At 53.3% G+C, this 18,949-nt stretch overlaps 1 protein-coding gene across 4 annotated transcripts; it reads left to right on the plus strand.

Moving 5' to 3' along the window:
* The first annotated feature begins 5,850 nt into the window (after positions 1 to 5,850).
* C8H20orf27 (chromosome 8 C20orf27 homolog) lies at positions 5,851 to 18,812 on the plus strand. Of its 4 annotated transcripts, none has more exons than XM_027621775.2 (7): positions 5,860 to 6,007; positions 7,165 to 7,231; positions 13,100 to 13,216; positions 14,239 to 14,381; positions 16,789 to 16,927; positions 17,787 to 17,909; positions 18,147 to 18,812. In XM_027621775.2, the coding sequence occupies exons 3-7, from the start codon at positions 13,198 to 13,200 to the stop codon at positions 18,245 to 18,247; spliced, it is 525 nt and encodes a 174-aa protein (XP_027477576.1). In that variant the 5' UTR covers positions 5,860 to 6,007; positions 7,165 to 7,231; positions 13,100 to 13,197; the 3' UTR covers positions 18,248 to 18,812. The 4 variants fall into 4 exon arrangements, with proteins under 4 accessions (XP_027477575.1, XP_027477576.1, XP_027477577.1 ...); XM_027621776.2 differs by lacking the exon at positions 7,165 to 7,231 and adding an exon at positions 12,713 to 12,878; XM_027621774.2 differs by lacking the exon at positions 7,165 to 7,231 and having other exon boundaries at positions 5,851 to 6,007.
* The last annotated feature ends 137 nt before the right edge of the window (positions 18,813 to 18,949 follow it).

Below are 18,949 nucleotides of genomic sequence, written 5' to 3' on the forward strand. Positions count from 1 at the left end.
AGCACGGTGGGCTCAGAGTACAGGTTTGGTGGCAGAGGTCACCCTCTCAAGGGTCTGCTGGCTCCCTCCATGGCAGAGGCTGGGCCAAGTCCAGAGGTTCCTCTTCCTTGAGTTCCTCCCCTGGCCCCAGCCATTCCTAGTATCCAGATATGCCTGCATCTAAAATCATATTTGACACCCTAAAATTAAATCCCCCAAACAATGGAGAATTTTATTGAATGTTTCTTGGGGATAAATATGAAAGTGGATTACATCACACATTATAATCCTATAACTCTTCTTTTTTTATTTTTTTAAGTATTTTTATTTATTTATTTGACAGAGAGAGACACAGCGAGAGAGGGAACACAAGCAGGGGGAGTGGGAGAGAGAGAGGGAGAAGCAGGCTTCCGGCCGAGCAGGGAGCAGGGAGCAGGGAGCAGGGAGCAGGGAGCAGGGAGCCCGACGCGGGGCTCGACGCGGGGCCCGACGCGGGGCTCGACGCGGGGCCCGACGCGGGGCTCGACGCGGGGCCCGACGCGGGGCTCGACGCGGGGCTCGATCCCAGGACCCTGGGATCATGACCTGAGCCGAAGGCAGATGCTTAACGACTGAGCCACCCAGGAGCCCCTCCTATAACTCTTCTTGAAACATCCCTCTTGTTCCCCAAACTTCCCCTCTGACAGCCATTGCCATATTTCTCCCCCTTTGATCCTCACACTCCTCTCCCTTTTCTGACCCACACTAAATCTTATTTCTTCTGGTTCATTCATTCATTCACTCATTCATTCCTCAAATGTTTATTTAGTGCCTACTATGTACTAAATGCCACACAAGGATGAGTATAAAACATGATTTGTCTCCCCAAGTGTTCACAATCCTAGAAGAGGAGAGGGCATGCAAAGTGGTACTTAAAAATTTTTGTTACTCAATGTTTGAAATAGATAAAACACACATAATTAAAACACATATAAAAAGTAGAATGTCTCCTTGGCGCCCACACAACTCCAGTAGGGTTAACCTTTATCTTTAGTTTTTGTGCATTCTGCCAGAATATCTTTTTGTGAATACAAGCAAATATGCACTTTTATTGTTATTCTGCACCCCCTCTTTTTTCTTTTTTTACCCTAAAGGGGAAGCATACTACCCACTCTGTCCTGTATCTTGATTTCCACTCAATATGATCTCTTATAGATATGTGACGGTCAATGTTATATGCCAGCTTGACTGGGTCACAGGATGCCCAGATATTTAGTCAAACATTCTGTGAAGGTGTTTTCAGATGAGATTAACATTTAAATTTAAAGGTAGACTGAGTAAAGCAGATTGCTCTTCCTAGTATCGGTGGGACTCATTCAATAAGTTGAAGGCCTGAATAGAATAAAAAAGGATATCTCTTCCCTGAGTAAGAGAAAATTTCTTCTTCTTGATGGCCTTTGAACTGGGACATTGGCTTTTTTCCCTGCCTTTAGACTCTAGCTGAAATATCAATTCTCCCTGTGTCTTGAGCCTACCAGCCTTTGGATTTGCCTCTCCTAGGTTCCAACTTGCTGACTCATTCTGTAGATCTTGCAACTTGGCAGTCTCTCTCATCACATGAGCTAATTACTTCTTAAAAATGTCTATCTGTATCACCTGTATCATCTGTCTCTATATCATCTCCTTTTATTTCTCCAGAGAACCTCAACTAATACAAGATTTTTCCATATCAATACATTGAAAACTTCCTGGGTTTTTTTTAAGATTTTATTTGACACAAAGAGAGAGAGACAGTGAGAGAGGGAACACAAGCAGGGGGAGTGGGAGAGGGAGAAGCAGGCTTCCTGCAGAGCAGGGAGCCCGATGCGGGGCTCGATCCCAGGACTCTGGGATCATGACCTGAGCCGAAGGCAGACGCTTAATGAATGAGCCACCCAGACGCCCTGAAAACTTGTTTTTAAAGTCATATAAAATTATATTGTCTGTACAAAATGTAATTAATCGGTCCTGTGTCTGGGTATTTAAGTTGTTTCTAACTTTCTGTTATTAATAACAATACGGTAACAATGAATAACTTCATACATTTATAGTTAAGTATTCTTTGCAAGTATATCTGCATGACCAATGCCAGAACTGGCTTTGTTAGGACGAAGAATATGTGCATTTCTGATCTTGATTTTGTGAAATTTCCTCCACAAAGGCATGGTTCAGAGCAGAGGCTGAAGACTGGTAGCCTATTGCCCTGCTTTGGTTTGCACAGTGTCATGTTTTTACTAAACTGCTAATTTTTGTATTGATGAGGATGTGAGGCAACTGGAACTCTTGTATTCCGCTGATGGAGTATGAGTACAACCATTTCAGAAAACAGTTTGGCAATTTCATATGAAATTAAACATACCCCTATGCTATTGTATCAGTTAGGGTTTAATTGGAGAAGCGAAAAGGATTTGTTACAGGGATTTGACTTTGGGTAATTGTCAAACAGTCTCTGTAAAACTGTTGTTTTACGTCTGATGCTGGAGCTTAAAGTCCCCAGGTCAGACCATTGGGAAGGAAAGATGGATATAAAGTGGGGGAGAGAAAGGACAAGCTGGAATCCATGAGCATAAAATGGAACTGATGACAAACTGGAACTCGTGTTAGTTCTCACTACCTCCAAACTTGATGATGTGGGTGTCCTGCAGGTGAGGCTGGTGCCCTCTGTTACCTGGCCCAAGAGTCAAAGAAACTGAAGGGGGACCCAGGGAAAAGGGGAGTAGGTGCAGGCCTGACTGTTATCCCAGTTCAATGACATGAGCCAGCAGATCAGCAACAAAGTTTATGGGCTAAACCTCCTGCCTAGATTTTGCAAGTGTACCAATACAGCCACTGCTTTTCTTCCACCCTCCAAATCTCATGCAAAAATGCCTGTTGTGGCCCACCCTAATTGGAAGGGAATTCTGGGAAATGTAGTTCACCATAGCTAAGTTGATACATTATAAAGCTGCAACAGCTATGTTCCAGCAATTTCATTTCTCAATATATGCCAGGAGAAATACATATGTATGCTTACGAAGACAGGTACTAGAATATACAATACAGTACTATTTTTGGGCATGGCTTCTTTTGCTCAATATTGTCTGTGAGAATCATTCATGTTGCTGCATGTATTCAGTAGAAGTTGTTCTTCATCATCATTGCTATATAATAGGCCATTGTATGAATACAGTATGTTTTTTTTTAATTCATTCTATTGTTGATGGACATTTGGGTCATCTTCAGTTTGGGGTTATTACCAATGATGCTATGAATATTTGTATACATGTCTTTTCGTATGTAACCAAACCAGTGGATTGCTGGGTCTAAGCGTTGGCATTTTCAGCTTTATTAGATACTGCCCAGAAGTTTTCCAACAAGATTACAGTTGTTTAATTTTTATTAAAAAGAATAGAGTCCATAATACCACGTGTTTGGAGCTGGAATGGATGTTTTACGGGTGTTCAATCTGTTCTCCCAAACTGGAGTTGTTCTTAATTCGTTCCCATTACAGCCCCAGTCTCCAGGGAGTCTGTGGCTTCCCTCAAAGCTCTGTTAAGGCCCTCTACACAGGAAGTCTCAGGGCCTGGGCATCTGGTGTTTAGCATCTGATGTTTAGCATCTCTTCTTGGTACACAGACCCACTGAACTGCAATGGGGCAGCCATGTACCATCTAATCTAGCTTCCTCCCAGCACAAAGAATCACATTTTCTCCTGGAAGCTTTTCAGAACTATCTGCACTTACTGTGGCCTTGGGGCCTTCCCTGGGAGCCTGTAGTCTCCCCAGGCATGGACAGCTCTGTATTGCAGGTCCTTCCAATTGGCTAGTCAGCGAGACTGCCCAGCTCTTAGAGGAGTGTGAGGAGTGTTTGGCAGGGACAAGAAACCGCAGCTTTTTTTGTGTGCTGTACCTCCCATCCTGAACTGCGAGTACCTGTGACTCCAGAGCCTAGCACAGTAACTTGCTCACCATATACACTTAGTAAATATTTGTTTAAAGGAGTTGACAGTTAGGAAATGGCCCTAGGCAGTGCCCAGTTAGCAGCTAGTCTCTGTGTTTGAAAGAGCCCACACCAGGGAGAGTTTTGAAGAGAGTTGTCTAGAGAGACCTTAAAACTTGGTCTTGAAGGGAGGGTGAGTTTTGCCTATGAGAAGAGAGCGGGAAGGGCATTCTACGTAAAAAGGTAGCATAAGGAGGGTATCAGGAAATCAATGTCTGCAGAGACCCAGAAGGTAAAATCAATGTGAGAAAATAGGGATTGGTGGGGACATCAGTAAGTTGAGGTGCCAGCCTCTGATGCCAGGTTAGAATGTGAGTCCATGTAGTTAGATCTGATATTTCAAAAGGGTAATAAGAAGAGAAAGAGGAGGAAGAGGAAAAAGAGGAAGAGGGAGAGGAGAAAAAGGGAGAGGAGGAAGAAAAAGAGAAGAGGAAGAAGAATTAGAATTTTTAAAAAGCCCTGTGTGGGCTAAACAAAATACATTTGTAGCCTGCTTTGGGCCCACTGTCTGCCAACTTTCGACGTTGAAGAATAGAATAGACATGGGAATGCAAATTTTTTTTTTTTTTTTTTTTTTTTTGGTTGGGAGAGCATAGTGGGGCACATGGAATGGTGGGGCTGGGTAGTTAGAAAGCACCTGGCAGAAGTGGATGGGCTGGGATCAGAATGTGGAAATCTCCCAATGCCCACGCTGGAGGGCAGTATCTCAAACGCCAGAGCGCGCACGAATCACCCAAAATGCTTCTAAAAAGTTTGTGAAGCTCTGCTGGAGACAGTCCCAGCACACGGAGGTTTTGGAGCAGGGGAAGGTGTAATGGAAACAATAGCTTAGGAAGATTAATTTGCCAACAGTGAGGAGACCAGACACCATGGCATAGGTTAGGGACCACAGGGATCAAGTGGAGGATAGGAGCCTTGGACCGAGGTCCTTCTAAAAGGAAGCCGACCCTAAGCCCCGCCATACCATCTCTCCCCTAGTTACATTGATCGGAAGGAGGGAACTTCGTGCAACGGATGGCTCCCCGCAGGCAGTTTAGGGACCCTGACACGGCCTGTGAAACGGGGGAGGGGACTGTTGTTCAAAGGACCGCCAGGCGGCCGGCGACTAGAACTCCTAAAGACCCTAGGGCCACGCCTCTCGCTCCCGGGCTCTGCGCAAGGGCCCACACCCCACCCCGCCACGCTGAGCTAGGCGCCTCCCGCTGCCATGGCGACCGCCTCCATGGAGACCAGGAGCGGAGGCTGCGGTCCCCCGAGGCTCATCCCGCGTGCCTTCTTTGTTCTGATGCTTATTCGGGCCGGCCGGCCTCCCAGGACGCGTTTCGAGTCAGCGCGAGAGCGCTTCCTCCGAGGAGGGGGATGGGTGGAAGGGGAGGAGGCTGAAACCCGGAGGTTACTGCGTGGGAAGGATGGCGGGTTCCTCAGCTCTGGAACAGGACCTAGCGAGGCCCATATCGATTGTCGTTGCGGGCCTGGAAGCCTAGGGAGAAAGGCGATCTTCAGGTGCCCGCCCCACTATCTCTGAGTCCCGCCTTACGGCCGCTCGACAAAACAGAAGCCAGGACAGCCCCCTTCCGAGTTGGGGCCCAGGCGGGAGGTGCAAACTCCACAGCTGAAGTTGGGACGCGGGCGGAGACTATTCTAGACGCTCCTCCTTCCTTCTCCTCTTTCTGGCCCACGCTGGCCCCGGGCCACGCCCGGCGGCCCTGCTGTCTTCATCGCGAGAACTCGCCGGCCCGTGGGTAGGTGTGGGCTAGCCTGGCGCAGCCGCGGGCCCCTTGCACGTGACACAGTGGCGCAACGCCTGTTGGCGGTTCTCTGGCGCCCGCTTATTGGTCGGAAGCGTCCTCGCCCCACCCCCTCAGTCGGCCAATGGGCGGAGGTGGGGGGCGTGCCCGTGAGGCGGGTGGCGGCGGTGGCGGCGTGGGGCTCCCTCCTCGTGCTAGGCGTTGAGCCCCCGCTGCCGCCGCGACCGCCACGGCCGCCGCCGCGGTGGACGCTGCCCGACCGGCCCCGGGTTGCTCCCTGCACGGTGAGACTGCTTCTCCTCCCGACATCTCCCGGTTCCGCTCCGCTCGCCGGCATCCCCTCCCGTCCTCGGCAGTCGGTAACTGGGACCCCACCGAGCTGGGGCGGCGGCTCCGCTGTGGGGCCGCACCTGGGAGTGCTCCCTGGCATCTGAGCTGGGGAAATGTCAGCCCGGAAGCCGTGGGCGACCGTTAGGTGGTGGAGCGGAGATGTTTTCCGCGGCGCGCTGTCGGGGGCACGTGTGACACAGTGAGGGCGGGGGCGTAATGGGGTCAGCACTGTCAGCAGTCCTCCCCCCCCGCCACTATTGTCACCGCCTCGCTGTGTGACCTTGGACAAGTAGCTTCTGAGCCTCTCATGCCTGGACACCTTCAGGGAGGAGGGCGGTGATGTCGGGGAGTGCGGGCTCCTGAGACTCCTGCGTCAGCAGAGGTGAGGGTGGTGAGGGCACAGGATTATCTCTAAGGGACAGAGCTGCTGCCTAGAAGCCGGGGAGGGGTGTGATGGAGGGGGAGCGTCTAGCTGCATCTCTCCCCCTAGAAGAGAAAGGGGCGGTGATGGGGCGCCACACCCACGGGGATGGAGGCAGGAGAGGACAGGGTCCTAAACCCGGGCCCCTGATGCCTTTGGGGACTTAGCCAGCACCTCCCCATCATCGCAGCAAGGAGGGGTTTTATTTAGATTCTGGACCGGGAGCCCTGCTGGACTGAGAAGAGAATCCTTGGATTGCCTTTCCTCTTGAACCTTGACATTGGCAAGTGGGGGTAGGGCATTTCTCTTCCCAGGGAGCTGAAGAAGATCAGGGGCAAGTGCCACCCTGTGAACCTGGCCTGGCCTCTACTTCTTGGGGCCTTCAGGTGACAGGCTCAGGGCAAGACCTGGGTGGGACAGGCAATCTGGAGGCTAGAGGGGTCTAAGAACCCTCAAGCTGGGGGCATGGGGGAATGGGAAGTTTTGAGGGGATGCACTTTTTGGGGAGACACCAGGGTGTGGGATGGTGGGAGTCTCTTCCTCAATTCATCCCTGCTTGTGAGAAAGAGAACACCATACTTATCCTTGCACTTTTGGCCTGGTGGAGGGTGGAGGAAATGGAGTCACATTCAGACAGAGTTGATGTAAAACTGCCACAACCTCACCTGACATCCAGTCTTGCCTTTTCAGGCCTTGTTCTAGGTAAGCAGTCCCCACACTATGTGCCCAGACCGATGTCAGGTTCTGGAGTCAGCAGGTCAGTGTGGTCTCAATGGGAACTCTGTTTACAAGCTTGAGCTGTTTTTTTTTTTTTTTTTTTTTAAAGATTTTATTTATTTTGAGAGAGAGACAAAGAGAGAGGGACAGAGGGAGAGGGAGAAGCAGACTCCCTGCTGAGCAGGGAGCCTGATACGGGGCTCCATCCCAGGACCCTGAGATCATGACCAGAGCTGAACGCTTAACCGACAGAGCCACCCAGGCACCCCTACAGGCTTGAGCTTTAATGAGAGGCTGGACGGTGCTTCTGCTGGACTGGGTGCTTAAGCCAGGATTTAGCCCTGGGCTAGGGTGGGATGGGGGCCACGGAGGCGGGAGGGTGGAAGGTGTTGGAGTTTTGTGGCTCAGAAAGTCCTTGAACAGGTTGGGAATGGAGCTGGAGGAATGAATGATAAATGAGGCCCCAAGAGTTTGGGGCCATGCCCCCAGCCACAAGGCAGAGGACAAGCTGGAGCTGGGCTTGTGGTGCCTGGGATCTGGGGGCTGCTTCCAGGGCAGGGAGGTGATATAGGGGTGCAGCTGTGGGATGGAGGGCCAGGGTGGCATGTTCTGGAGCTCCACTTTGCCACAGACAGACTGTCTCGGCCCTCCTCCAGTCTGGAGCCTTGGGCCCCAGTGTGGGCAGCCTGGAGTAGCAGCTAGACCCTGTGGGGCCAGAGTCTAGGGGGCTGAGAACTCTGGCTTTCTCTGTAACTCCCATTTGTTCATCTGTTTGCTCACTTGCCATATTCCTGGGCCTTCTCATGCCAAGAGGTTCCACGGGACCTGGCTGAGCCCTGCCCTGGATAGGGTAACCTTGAAACAGGCTTTCTCTCTAAAGCTGAGAGGGACCTCAGCTCTCTGTCTCCCAGAGAGAGAAGGTTCCTTCAATTTTCCTGAGAGTAACTGAGAGCTAGAGAAGCTCCCCAAGGCCCTTGTTCCAGCTTTCCAGCCCACCTCATCCTGTGACTCTTCCTGGTACCACGGGTGACCTGTTGACAGCCCAGCTAAGCTGGGGACGGGCGTCCTTTTGTTTTTGTTGTTGGGATGGGGGCATTTCTCACAATATATACTCTCACATCTTCCTCTGGTTGAAGGGGACAGAAGACTCAGCAGTCTGCTCTCTGGCAATCCCTGGGGGACCCGGCTGGCCTGGGAGTGGGGGAGGAGGGAGGCAGGAGAAGGGAAGGGAGAGGGCAGCCCCTCAACCCTTGAGCTGTTTTCTGAGAAGCCTGAAGTCCCTGGGGCCCCCCCCCGAGGGCCATTTGTGACTGTTCCAGGATTAGTCTGAAGAACCTCTTTACTGGTGCTGCCCTGAAATTGCTGTTGCCTCAGAAACCAGGCCTTTGGGGTTTGGTTTTGCAAAGATGAGGGCGGAGTGGGGAGCGGCGTCAGAGCTTCAGGTATCAGCTATCCCAAACCTTCAGAGGAAGAGGTCACTGCTTATTCCTGTGGTACAGATGAGGAAACCGAGGCACACAGACTTGAAGTAACTTCCCATGCTGCCTGAATATGAACCAGGACTGCTGGGCTCTGGAGCCCATGCTCCTGACCATGTCCCTGCTGTGTCTATGGGGCCTCTGCAGCTTGGGCCACATTCAGGACTTGGCTGGCAGGGGAGGAGGCCTGGGGTTGCTAGGGGACCTAGCAGTTCCTGTGGACACAGCTGCAGCAGGGGGAAGTGGATACCCTCTCCTCCTGCCTCTGATGAGGAATTGTGTTTGGATGAGAATCTGGCTCCCAGGGGACAGCTAGTGACAGGGCTCTCTGCTGAGAAAGGAGGCTTGCTTTTTCCAGCCTCCTCTGGGCCCTTTAAGTCACTTGCCTTCCATCTCTGTGTTCTCACTGCCCAAGGGTTACAGGCATGCCTGAATGCCTGCTCTGTACTGAGCTCTGGGCAGTGCATGAGATGCTGGTCTTGCCCTCAGTGGGTTCCATCTCAAGGGGAGTAACTGATTGTGGCAAGGCCAGAATAATGCCCAGTGGGAGGCCACGCTCTAAGAGATGGGGGGAGGGGAGTACCCTCTGGGGCAAGAGTTGGCTAAGAGAGTGGGGTGGGGAGTTCCTCTTTCTGAGAGCTTCCGGTGTAGAGTCACTGGCCTTGACATGTCACATCTGCCTCGAGGGCCCAGCCAAGGCCCATCCTTGGGTTCCCCTTAGTTTGGTCATTCATTCACTGAACAAGTATAAACTGGACACAGCTGCTCCCTGCCAGGTGCCGGGCTGGGTCCTGCGGACACAGGCTTTGGCAAAAACATAGTCACTGCCCTGGTAAGGTGGGGAACATAAAATGATCCCAGAGGTGGCAAAGGGGATCCTTTTAAAGATTTTCAGTCCTATCTTGGAATGAGAGGGGGTGGGGTAGGGTTGTGCTACCCTAAAAAAGTCCTCTGGGACTGAGACTGAGGCTAAGCTGTGGTGTGGGGGACAGGGGATTGTTCCTGGTCAAAGGGAGGGCCTGGACGAGGCAGGCAGGCGATAGGCAGTGGGTTGGTGGGGAAGACAGGGAGGGGGCCCTGCATGTCCTAGGTCAGAATATTTGGGGAAGGAGACCCCAGGAGCCTTTGCTCACCAGCCGCTGGTTAAGAGTTTCACCTGGGCCTCCAGGAAGTGTCTTGGGAATTGAGCGGGGGGCGGGGGGGGACTTTGTGGACATTGGGCTGTCATTCTCGTGTGGCTGGAGCAGCCTTTGCATGAGGTAGGAAGAGGGCCTGGTACCCTTGTGTTTGGCCATTTTTCACATGTTCTGAATCCACTGCTTCAAGGGATGGCTGGAGTGGGTGGGGTGGGCGAGGCTTCCCTTCAAGGGCCAGGCTTTCTGAGGACAGGCTGAGCATTCCAGGGCTAAGGGGCCTGCCTATCTGGGACTGACTCCAGATTGGCCCTGACCAGAGATAAGTCAGGGCATAGTTCCTTTCCCTGTACCCTGGGCCTGGGAGCTAGCTTCCAATGGTGAGGGGGTAGGTGCTGGCCTGGGACCTGAGACCCAAGCCTTGCCTTTCTCTGTACCTCCCTAGGCCTCCTACCTGGGGACTCTTGGTACCTGAGCTGTTTACCCTGCCCATGAGGTGTTCGCGGCTGGGTGGGCTTCTCTCGCACTGGGAGGTGAAAAGGGAGTTGGTACTTTGGTACCAGGGCAGCTTGGTACCTAAGACCTTGAGGTCATGTCCTCTACAGGCCCAGCCCCCAACTGTGAGGCCACCCTGTGGTTTCTCTTCTTTCCTTGGATTAGCCAAGGTCATTCATGGGCGACTCATCTCTAAATACTTCAGTGTGTATCTCTGGAAAATAAGGACATGTGTCTCTGTACAGTACAATTCCATTTCTCACCTAACAAGATCAGCTCTTAGTTCTTAATGTCACCACCTAAGATCCAGTCCCATTCACGTTTCCCAATTATCCCCCCAACGTCCTTTTTTTAAATAGGCAGTTAGAAACCCCCTACCCCATTTATTTTTCTTCTTGTAGCTGATGTGGTGGAAAAAACCAGGTCAGTCGTCCCATCGAGTACCCTGCCTTCTAGGTCTCTTTGTTAATTTAGAGCAGTGGTTGGCAAACTTCTTCTGTAAAGGGCCAGACAGTAAATATTTCAGATTTTGCAGGCCATGTGGTCTCTGTTGCAACTACTCAAAGTAGCTTTGCTTGAGTGCAAAAGCAGTTTTAGACACCACGTAAACAAAGGAGCGCGGTTGTATTCCAATAACCTTATAGAAAACAGGCGGCCGCCTCAGGCTGTAGCTCACCCAGCCTCTATCTAGATCAACTGCCGCTCCTTTATTTTTCTTGCAGTATGGGGGAAAAACCAAAGTGATGGGTCAGTTGTCTGTAGAACATTCTGCCTTCTGGGTTTGTTTCGTTGCTTCCCCAGGGAGTCATTTCCTGTGTTCCACTCACCTCAGCATTTTCAATCAGCAGGAAGCTGGAGCTAGGGACTTCCTGAGATCCAGGTTAGACATTTCAGGTAGGTCCCCCTCGTCAGTGATCTGTGACTTCATGCTGCCTCACCTCAGGAAGCCTCCATGTCTCAGGCTGTCCCACTGTGAGTGACAGGAGATTGACCAGTGCCTGTGGCTGACACCACATCCCCCTCCCCCCCCCGTTGCAAACTTGTGTCCGTCCCCTGAAAAACCCCAGGCCAGGTGTCCTACTTCTGTCACCTTTTGCCCTCCTGGTCAGTGATCCCCTGCCTCCCTGCCTCCAGCTTTTGTTTCTTGGGCCATCGAAGAATTATTTAGCATTTGGTCATTCCTTTGTTATTGAATAGTGAGAGTTCTCCTGTAAAGAAGAGTTTTCCTTTAATCACCAGGATGACTTGGTAATGTGAAAGGCTAAGGGGCAGGCCAAATTATTTCTCTTTATTGCCAATTTTCTTTTCTTTTTTTTTTTTTTAAGATTTTATGTGGGGCGCCTGGGTGGCGCAGTCATTAGGCGTCTGTCTTCGGCTCCGGTCGGGCTCCCTGCTCCTCGGGGAGCCTGCTTCTCCCTCTCCCACTCCCCCTGCTTGTGTTCCCTCTCTCACTGTCTTTCTCTCTGTCAAATAAATAAAATCTTAAAAAAAAAAAAAGATTTTATTTGTGTATTTATTTTATTTATTTTAAAGATTTTATTTATTTGACAGCGAGAGACACAGCGAGAGAGGGAACACAAACGGGGAGTGGGAGAGGGAGACCGAGCAGGCAGCCCGATGCGGGGCTCGATCCCAGGACCGACCGCGGGATCATGACCCAAGTCAAAGGCAGACGCTTAACGACTGAGCCACCCAGGTGCCCCATTATTTACATATTTATTTTAGAGAGAGAGAGAGAGCTCCTGTGTGTTGGGGCCGGGGAGGGCAGAGGGGAAGGGGAGGGACAAGCAGACTCTGCGCTGAATGCGAAGTCTGACTCAGGACTCTGTTCTCACGACCCTGGAGCCGACCTGAGCAGTAATCAAGAGTTGGATGCTTAACCGACTGCGCCACCCAGGCACCCATTCTTATTGCCAATTTTCAGAGTAAAGAGTTAGGGCATTGCTACTGTCAGTGGTGACAAATGAGGGTTTGGGTTTGTTTATTTTGCTTTCTCTTTTTGTAATCTCTCTGAATGCTCGAATTTTATGTATTCCATCTGTTTTCATCAGTTGCACTCATTATTCTTCTTGATGCTTAGATGGTCCCAGCGCGGCCCATCAATGGCCAGGCTGCTCACACAGGCTTTCTGGGGGTGCCTCCCGCTGTCCCTGCCCTGTGGCTGCCCTTGGGGAGCTGAGCCAGGAGGCCAGCCCAGAGAATCAGGCCAGAGGCCGAATGGTGGGTTGCCATGGGGCAACCCCTTCACCTGGCATCTGTTCTGTCTATGGCCCTGAGCCATCACTCAGAGGGAGGCTCCAAGGGCCCATCTTATGAGGGCCCCCACTCTCGATCTCACTCAGGCATACTCTTGACTCAGACCTGGTCCCAGCTGCACTGGGTGTGTAACCTGGACAATGTGGCGTCTCGCTGCAGGAGGGTAGAGCCCTTGGAGTTACCACCATGAGAAGTGGCCTCTGAAAAGTGCCAGTGATGTCCCTTTCCTTTCCGGGCTGTCCTTCCTGCCAGCCTCAGGTGGGTTGGGTACAAGAGTCCCATACCGATGCTTTGGCACCGAGATGCTGCAGCTCAGCACATGCTGGTGAGGCTCTGGGTCAGCAGGGCATCAGGCAGGGGTGAGGGCTCTTGGGGAGTGTGGGGAGTGGGGGGGCAGAAGCCCCCCGGGTACAGGCATCCCTTGGCTGTTGAGAGCAGCAGAGGGTTGGGTCTTAGTGTCTTCCCTAAAGGGACATCTCTGCTTTCCCCTCGCCACGGGCCCTTGGGTGGCCCTGACCCCTGCCCTCCTGACTCCCCACCCTTCAGGCTCCTGCTGGTGTCCCTGGAGTATGGGAGGCTGCTGGGCTTGAGCGGCGCTGTCTGCCAGGAGCTGCGCGTCTTACCCCGTGGCAGGGAGGGCATCCATGGCTGCAGCCAATAAGGGTGAGTGCCTTCCTGGCCAGGCAGGGTTTGCATAAGTCTTCCAGTGGGCCCTGGCGGGAGGGGTGTTGTTGCATGCGGGGCCTGCATTGGCTGTGTGTGTGTGTGTGTGTGTGTGTGTGTGTGTGTGTGTGTGTGTGTGTGTGTGTGTGTGTGGTGGGGCAGTGGTCAAGTAGAGGAGGGTAGGGTTCTTTGGGAGGGGTCTGAGAGGCTCCCCTGTGTGTGTGTGTGTGTGTGTGTGTGTGTGTGTGTGTGTGTGTGTGTGTGTGTGTGGTGGGGCAGTGGTCAAGTAGAGGAGGGTAGGGTTCTTTGGGAGGGGTCTGAGAGGCTCCCCTGTGTGTGTGTGTGTGTGTGTGTGTGTGTGTGTGTGTGTGTGTGTGTGTGTGTGTGTGGTGGGGCAGTGGTCAAGTAGAGGAGGGTAGGGTTCTTTGGGAGGGGTCTGAGAGGCTCCCCTGGGTACCTCCATCTTCCTTGCTGGTGATCAGGGATGAGGTTTAGAGCCTCTTCTAGGTGGGCTTAGTGTGGTTTTTGGCTCCCTTTGTTTCTCCAACCTCCAGGAAGATCCCATAGAGCCTGCTCCAGTCCCTGCCCCCCTCCTCTCTCAGGTTGGGGTCATCAGGAGGGGCAGGCAGGGGCCTTGGCACTGATAGACCTGGAACCCAAGGCCTGGGGCTGGGTCTGCACTATCTGGGGCTTGCTGAGAGTCTGGAGGACTGTTTCTTCTTATCTCTGTCATCTGCCTCATCTCTTCTAAGTAAGGGGTCATATAGCTAATCCCTGACACACCCGTTCTCAGAGTGCTTATATTTTGTGGGAGGACTGGGAAGGTAGGGGGCCTTAAGCCTCATGACCCCTAGTATCCATTAGGATGTGGCCTAGCCCTGAAAGGAGCCCATCCAGTGGGTGTTGAGTGATGGCAAGGGCAGTTATAGGGCGTGGGGGGGACATGGGGTGACATGGGGGGTCATTTCCTGGGGATAGGGGAAACCAGCAGCCCCTGGAGCCCTCTCCTCCTCTCTTCCTAGGCAACAAGCCCAGAGTCCGGAGTATCCGCTTTGCAGCCGGCCATGATGCAGAAGGCTCCCAAAGCCATGTCCACTTTGACGAGAAGCTGCATGACTCTGTGGTCATGGTCACTCAGGAGAGTGACAGCAGCTTTCTGGTCAAGGTACGTGCACCCCCCCCACCCCCCCGTCATCCACCTTTACTCCCTCTGCCCCTGCCTGGCCCTGCTTAGCTTCCTGGGCCTGTCTGTTCCATTTCCTTGAAGCTGGCTTCCTAGGCACATCTCTACCCCGCCCTGGGCCTTGGTTTCCCTGTCTGTAAAGTGGGAGGTGGCGAGACTGCAATGAAATGAGTGCCTTTAGGATGTTACTCAAATAAGTGGAACAGAGCTGTTGTTCTCAGTGTCACCCCAACAACAGCAATGGAAGGTGCTGTCAAGGCTTGAGGTGCCATAGGCCTGGGTTCAGGTCTGGGCCTGCTAATCTGGCACTGTAACCTTGGGCAGGTTACCTCAGTTTCCCCTTCTCTGAAATGAAGACAGCTCACACCCCATAGAGTTGGTGCAAGAATGAGATGAAAGAATGTATGTGTGTCACGCAGGTGTGAGGCTAATTTTGCTGATAACAAGGTGTGACTTGCATTACCCTTTGCAAACCTCTCGCTGCTTTAGGCTCTCTGCGGTATTAGTGTTTACTTTATCACCCCCATGTTTTCTGCTGGGCAGGGCACCCACCTCTGCCAGTGGTCCCGCCTCACACACCCTCCAGCACAGCTTCTCCAAGGCCTGGGGCCCTGGCAGATCCCACATCCACTTGAGAGGGCCAGTAGGAAGTGTCTGGAGGGGACAGACTGGTGGGGAAACAGGGAATGAATCCCTCAGGTTAAACAGTAAGCCAGGGCTCTGGAGTTGAGCAGGAATGCCCCAGCAAGGGGAGGGCATCTGGTCCATCAAGACCACCGAGAGGAGGGGCCCAGATTCATCATTTCTGCTCAATCATAAAATGCTTGCTCTCTTCCTGACAACTTCCTCCAGGGAATTAACAGAATGAACCAAAACTTTAAAGAATAGCTCCCTCTCCCCTTACCTCCCCATTGCAAAATCCATTGACGTCCGCTAGGGAAAATTTGGAAGCTAGAGAAAACTATAAAGAAATTTAAAAGCACACGCAATCATACTATCCGGACACAACCATAGTTAATATTTTGATGTGTGTCATTTCAGCTTTTTCTTTCTGCTTTTTTTTTTTTTTTGCTTCATTTCCAAAAACAAAAAGCTGGGATCACAGCGGACACACTGTTCTTTGCTTGCTTGTGAACCGTCTGCTGTCTTATGTCAGTAAATAATTTTCCACGAGATTTTCTGCCTGATATTCCTTTAAATGTATCATCGATTTATCTGGTTCCCTATTCCTGGTATTATGAATGTTTCTATTTTTTACTGTTATAAATAGGGCAGCGATGAGTGTTTTTTGCACATCTCTGAGATTTCCCCTCAAAAATTCTGCAGCTGGTGCAGCTGGGCCACAGGATCACCATTGGCAGGATAGCCAGAAAGCCCTCTTGAGAAATGTGTCCTCCACCTGCAGAGTGTGGGAGTCCTGTGGACTGACCTTTGTATCATGCAGCGACGTCTGTCTGTCCCATTGAGCTAACTGCTTCATGCAGCCAGCCCTAACAAGCCCCAGGGACAGGACTGTCGGCCCCTGCAGCTGTGAGCACACCAGTGTGCGCGCGCACGAGGTAGAGGGTACAGCCTCCAGGACCACACTCTGGTTATAGCCTGCCCGTTCAGCAGCCACCCCAGCTTACGTCCCTTCACATGGCTGGACTTGTGAAGGTCGGCGTCTGGTTGCCAGTCACTGTGTGTGAACAACAGAAATGGCTTGGGCCAGGAGTTGGGGCTCTGGGCTCACCAAGCCTTTGAGTGGGCAGGCAGGCGTCCACGTTCAAGTGGCGGCAGGGCTCACTGTGGTGCTGCTGGGCCAGCTCGAGACTGACCCAGCTGGTCTTGTGTCTGTTTTTCTGATCTATCTCCTTCATCCCGTGCAATTTGTGTTGCCCATTGTCTCCACATGAGTGACGAGAGGACCAGTGTCCCTGAGCCCAGGCTCTTGGCTCTGGGCAGGTGCTGGTAGGGGTGGGGGGGGCAGGTGAGTGGCCTGTCTTGTGGGACTCTGAGCTTCCCCTTGTGGGCCATGGCAGATGCTTGCTCTGTGCCGCATGTGGCAGGAGTGGCCAGGGGGCCTCAGGAGAGCTTTACCCTGGCCACACTGTGTGGTCTCCAGCCAGTCATTGTCTCATCTATAAAGTGGGCCACCATTTGCTGTGGGGCCCAGGAAACAGATCCTGAGTAGCAAGCTGAGGGGACGAGGTCCTCAGGCAAAGGGCCTGGAGCCACTGGGCTTGGGGTGTGGACAAGCTGGAGTGCTGGCGGGAGTTAGACCCCCTCTGGGATCCCTAAAGCAGCAGGTGCAGGGGCCCACAGGACCCTAGGTGGCGGGAGCTGGCTGGCCCCAGGGGAGGCTGAGAGTGAAGGTGCTTCCCTCTCTCCCTCCATCGTCCTGCTACAGGTTGGCTTTCTGAAGATCCTGCACAGGTATGAGATTACCTTCACTCTGCCCCCAGTGCTCAGGCTGAGCAAGGACGTCCGAGAAGCACCAGTCCCCAGCCTACACCTCAAGCTCCTCAGCGTCATGCCCATCCCAGAAGGTGTGTCCCCAGCCCTCCTCCAGCAGGGCCTGGATGTGAGAGGGAGTGAGAGCATGGGCCTCTTCCCCTCCCCCTTCCAGGGTGGATGGGGGGTTGAGCAATTGGGGGACATGAGGCCTCTTTATGGGCTTGCAGTGTGGTATCTTGGCAGGTCCCATACCCCAGGCCTTGCTCCTGGACAGAAGTCCCTGGGCTCACACTCTTGGCCCGTGCCTGTGCATCACCTGTGAGGGACTGGCTCTGGGCCTCCAGCCCTCCCTCCTGCCTGCCCTTAAAAAATCTGCCAGAGCCTCAAGAATCCTGGGCAGCTACCTCCTAGCACCCGCCAGTCACAGGCTTTGGACTTGGGGCTGCTTCTCCTTACCCTGCCAGCTTTAGGCCCTCCCCTGCCCCCACCCAGAGGCTAGAGTGTCAGTTTCATAGTAGGCTGACACCCCAGCTTCAGTTTCACGTCCCCCTACTTCCTCTTCATGACCTTGCCCTTAGTGGATTGGGCAAGCTCCCTCATGCCCTTACCTCTTGCCACCTGATCTGCTGAGGGCCTGCCCTGTCCCTCTTTCCCCATCACCCCTTCTCCCTGCCTGCCTTTTTGGGGAATCAATGGGCCCTCCTCCTGGGAACCTGAGTTTGACCCTTGGAGCCCTAAAGGGGTTGTCCACAGTCCGGAAACAGAGCTCAATGAAGAGGGGGAAGTTTCCAAGGCCTGTTTGCCCAGCCCCGGGGGATAGGTCCTGGGCCATCCTTAGTCCTTTGGAGGAGGTGGCCAGTCTTGGTGGCAGGTTGAGGCCAGTGAGTGCTGGGCAGGGGATGGGGGTGGGGAGGGCGGTGGAGACCAAGGAAGTGCTGATGACCTGGGCAGGTTATAGCGTCAAGTGTGAGTACTCGGCACACAAGGAGGGTGTCCTCAAGGAGGAGATGCTGCTAGCCTGTGAAGGTGGCACCGGCACCTGCGTGCGAGTGACAGTGCAGGCACGCGTCATGGGTGAGCTTGCGAGCCTTGGGTCTGGCTAGAGGAGGGAGGTGCCAGCTTGGCTGCAAGGGGTTTCTGCCCTCCCTGTCTGAAAAAGGGGTCCTTACCCTGGCCCGGGGTTCCCAGGTGCCTTTCTCCCCACCCCCCTAGCAGAGCCCAGAGGAAAGGTGGGCCGGTGGGGGGGTGTCTCCTAAGAGTGGGTGGGGCCAGGGGCCAGCCTGGCATCCTCATTTGTCACCTACCTTGCAGACCGACACCACGGCACACCCATGCTGCTTGATGGGGTCAAGTGCGTGGGTGCTGAGCTAGAATATGACTCAGAGCACAGCGACTGGCACGGCTTCGACTGAGGCCTGCGGCCCTGCACGCCTTGGGGCCCCACAGCCTTAAGCCCCACCTCATCTCCCCGAATGCTGTGTGACGGTGTGGCTTCCTCGCCCCTCCCCGGGGTGGGGGGGGCGGGGGTGGGGTGTCCAGGGGCCTCTCACCTCTGCCTTCATTGTGCCACCTCCCTGCCTCTCCTGTGTCCTCCTGTCCCACTTCCTCCTCTCCGTGAGCCTCAGTCTCCTGCTGGAAGAAATGGGTTGAGCCCCCAGGGAGGCTATCTGAGGGGTGGGGCTGGGGTGGGTTCTGCCCTCCCCCCACCCCAAGCCATAGGGGCTCTAGCCAGGGCTTGGGAGAGGAGGTAGCTGGCTCCGTGAAGTCGCCATCACTCCCGTTACTGCTGCAGCCGTCTGGCTTTTGCCGTGCCCCCTCCCTCTTTCCTCCTGCTATCCGCGCTCAGTAGGAGGGAGGCACAGCCCCAAGCCCTAACCCCCAGGTCTGTGTTACTTGGTTTTTAAAGGACTGATTGGGATAAAACCCTAAAGAAATAAAGCTTTCCGTGGATACCAGAGGCCAACCAGTGTTTGTTCTCCAGGGCTCTGAGAACACCCAATCCGCCGCAGACGGGCTAAGGAACACTTTTGGCTGTATCATTCTTTTAGGAGGAAGGGGCACTTGATGGCATTCTAGCACCTGACCCCAAAAGAAGTATGCACGCTTGGTATTTT

The sequence above is a fragment of the Zalophus californianus genome, chromosome 8 (assembly GCF_009762305.2).
Source record: "Zalophus californianus isolate mZalCal1 chromosome 8, mZalCal1.pri.v2, whole genome shotgun sequence".
Lineage (NCBI taxonomy): Eukaryota > Metazoa > Chordata > Mammalia > Carnivora > Otariidae > Zalophus > Zalophus californianus.

Bases quoted from the DNA above. Each gene is read 5' to 3' on its own strand.
- C8H20orf27 (XM_027621774.2), top strand. The intron at 16,928-17,786 runs GTGTGTCCCCAG...TGACCTGGGCAG, and splicing joins CGTCATGCCCATCCCAGAAG to GTTATAGCGTCAAGTGTGAG. The intron at 17,910-18,146 runs GTGAGCTTGCGA...CCTACCTTGCAG, and splicing joins AGTGCAGGCACGCGTCATGG to ACCGACACCACGGCACACCC.